Source organism: Sinocyclocheilus rhinocerous, unplaced genomic scaffold, assembly GCF_001515625.1.
Source record: "Sinocyclocheilus rhinocerous isolate Xijiao unplaced genomic scaffold, SAMN03320098_v1.1 scaffold1740, whole genome shotgun sequence".
NCBI classification, from domain to species: Eukaryota; Metazoa; Chordata; class Actinopteri; order Cypriniformes; family Cyprinidae; genus Sinocyclocheilus; species Sinocyclocheilus rhinocerous.
This window is the reverse complement of record NW_015651446.1, coordinates 185,408-188,881: the sequence shown is the minus strand read 5'-3', so window position 1 is coordinate 188,881 and position 3,474 is coordinate 185,408. Positions and strand designations below refer to the sequence as shown.

The 3,474-nt window shown below is 34.1% G+C and overlaps 1 protein-coding gene across 1 annotated transcript in view; it reads left to right on the top strand.

Moving 5' to 3' along the window:
* The first annotated feature begins 2,313 nt into the window (after positions 1-2,313).
* Positions 2,314-3,474, top strand: part of LOC107712805 (calcium/calmodulin-dependent 3',5'-cyclic nucleotide phosphodiesterase 1C-like) — a 91,720-nt gene continuing 90,559 nt past the window's right edge. The window contains exon 1 of the mRNA XM_016518138.1: positions 2,314-2,434. Coding sequence (XP_016373624.1) covers positions 2,350-2,434 — 85 coding nt within the window. The 5' untranslated portion in view covers positions 2,314-2,349. The remainder of the gene's footprint in view (positions 2,435-3,474) is intronic.

Genomic DNA, 3,474 nt, shown 5'->3' with positions numbered 1-3,474 from the left:
CTCCACATTTTAAAACACCACCGCACTCAACTGATATAATACATATATATTAAATGAAGGATAAAGAAAATATAATTTAGAAAATGTACTGTAAGTGACAATGTTATTAGTTGCTATTGTGTTCTGAGTGGTTATTATTATTTTGTTGTGCTGTTTCTTAGACATTGCTAGGTGGTTGCTAAGGTGTTCTGGGTGGTTGCTAAGTGGTTCCTTACTGGCCCAAGACAAAAGAGCTCAGGTGTTCTCTAAATATGGCTCTGTATGTCAGTGTAAGTACATGTGATTTATTTTATTTTATTTATTTATCTTGTTTTATTGTCCACCATGCAAAAATGGTCAGTTAGATTGTAGTAGCACATACACTACTCCTTAACAAGCAGCAACATTTGGTATCATTTATGCCTTCATAATATGAAGCACAAATGGTGCGGCACGAGTTATGCACTGAAGTTTAATACTGTACTTAAGAGTTTAGTTCAAATCCCTAAATGTTCAATAGTAATATTGATGCTTTAATTGGCGAGTTCCATGCTTAAGAGTGCAAAATAAAGCATGAGTATTTTGTTACGGCTAGTTCTTACATCAGTAAAATCTGAACAGGTGTTCAGAACCCCTCTACCACACTACTGGAATGTCCAATCCAATCTATTCTAACAAAAGCTACAGGGCTAATACTAGATCTCCGGATATTAGATGGGTTCATGAATGTAAATGTCTCTTGATAATGTAATTCAAGACTTTAAATAGAGATGCAGAATGGCTGATGCTTCAGCCGTGTATGTGTGGTTTTCAGATCACAAGGGCTAATCAGTGAGTGAATTGAAGTGCCACAGGGTTGTAACTTAACACCAGTGAATGGTTGTATCACTCAGATGAGTTTTGAAAGATAGTAAGAAATGTGTGTAACTGGATCAAATAAGTCTGTTATTTCAGCATTAAGTGGACCAGAAACATACTCAAGTATGTAAATGCAGATGCTAATTCTTGTCCACCTTGTGCTAAATGCAGCATCCATTTTACATTGTTGTTTTACTGTGGCGGAAACAGAGTCTCACTCAAATATCTGCTATTAAACCAATTAAGGTATTATTCGCATAGCTAAATATAAATATATTGAGAATTTACAAATTAACTTGTTTCTCCACCTTGATAGTACACTGAACAAAAACAAAAAATAGTTTTTGAAGTTGTAAAAATAAAAATGATTATTGGAGTATGTTTTACAAGAAAATAGCTACTATTTCAGTCTTTACGTCTTCAAAATGTAATGTTTAATTCAGTGTGTTACTTGCCATTTCTTTATAATTATTTGTGAAATTTAGCAATTTCTGAGTGAAGGTAAAAAAAAAAAGGCCTGTGGCTCTTTTTTTGTACATAGCATGCAGGTGAAACGTAATAAACGCTGTCATGTTATCTGTCACGTGAGTTTTTGTTGCGTGTTGAGGGATTTATTCTGTAAATACGTTTCCATTGTAGTTTATGCGCATGTATTCTTATCAGATAAAAAAAAAATTATCCATCTCAATATATATTTTATGCACATTTTTAGAATTTATGCGCATCTTTGCATTTCCATCCAGTGTATTTTTGCAATATCCCATAATTTGCATAAAAATAGGTGGATGGAAAGAGCTATTGACTTTTAAAATGTACTGTAATTTTGTGTCATTTTTTGCGTGAGCTATCCCTTTAATGGGAACTTGTAAACAAATTGTAATTCAGTTTTTGACACCATAACCCTCCATAACCTTCATTTTATCTGATCCTGCCTGCATTTCTGGCAGTGTGTTTCGTTTAAACATCGTAAAAATGTTGCCCTTTTGCAATAGCACTTGCACCGTATGTGCCTGTACACACACACACGCCCACACGTGTACAGTAACCACACAGGTTTGAAGAAGGCAAACGCGACCACAAATAAACATCGGTGCGTATCACTGACTCAGATCAGTGAATGCATATATGCTTAGCGCTCAAGTAAATGGGTGAGTGAGTGTGATAGTGAATGAGAGAGAGCCTGTAATCAAGCATACAGTAGTTTAGCAGTGGGAAGGGTCACAGTGTGAGCGGGAGGGGGGTGGAGAGAGAGAGAAACATCTCCCATCTGTGTGTTTATGCTCTTTACAGTGTAAGAAAGGCAGGCAACAGAGAAACAGGCTGTATGATGAGCTCAAAGGGGATTTTTATAGATGGGATGCAGTCCCTGCAGGAGATGGCAACCCTGTGACTTCCTTCACTAATGATCCTCTCTGATCTTTGACGTCCCCGCTCAGAGCACGCTTTCCCACCTGAGGAGTCTGTTTCCAGAGTTTCTCTCCCCTCGCAGACGGACCGAGTCAACTGGAGAAGATGTCAGAGCTCAGCTCCAAAAAACAAGGATTTAAAAAATGCCGGAGTGCCACTTTCAGCATTGATGGCTTCAGCTTCACTATTGGTAAGAACAGCCGGTCAGGTATGTGTGGGTGGATGTGTGTTTCTGTGGCCAGCACAGATTTTTGTTCTGGGTGAGCGAACATGGTGCCGCTGCAAGTGCCTTTGGGCTTTTGAAAGCAATAATTAGTCTGTTTAGTTTGAGAAAACTCTTTTTTTGGTTCACCTCAAACAAATGTAAATCTCAGCAGAACTTGAGGGTTAACTTTGCATTATATTCAAGGGTCCACACCTCAATGCTGCATAATAATAATAATAATAATAATTTGTGTTATTTATTATTATTAATGATAACATTTTATGTATTTATTATTTTTAATTATTATTATTGTATTTTAAATTCTTAATAAAAATAGTAAAAATGGAATTCTTAATAATGATAATATTATTATTAATTATGAATATTTATTTATTTTATTATTTATAATTATTATATTATTTTTCTCTTTCTCTTTTTCTTGTTTTTCTTTACCATTACAATAAAATAAATGTTAATAAAATACTAAATTAATATTATTATTAATTAATTATAATAATAATAAAATAAGAAAAATGTATGATAATTAAAAAAAAACAATAACTGTAGTTTATTATAGCGATGATTATTATTATTATTAATTTAAATTATTTTAATATCAGAGTTGAAATATATTATTGCCGCTTTGTTTCATGCATTTACAGAACAATGACTGACTTTTATCTAATGTAGTACTGTTCTGTCAGTTTGAGCTAAAAAAAAAAAAGCGGTCCCACTTTATATTAAGTGGCTTTAACTACTATGTACCTACATCAAAAAATAAGTACAATGTACTTATTGTGTTCATATTGTATTGCAAAACACTTTTGCTGCTATTGAGGTGGGATACGGGTGAGGTTAGGGACAGGTTTGGTGGTATGGGTAGGTTTAAGGGTGGGTTAAGGTGTAAGGGATGGGTCAACAGTGTAATTATAAATGTAATTACAGATATAATTACATGCAGATATTTTTCAAATATAAGTACAACGTAAAAACATGTACACGATAAGTGCATTGTACCAAATGAT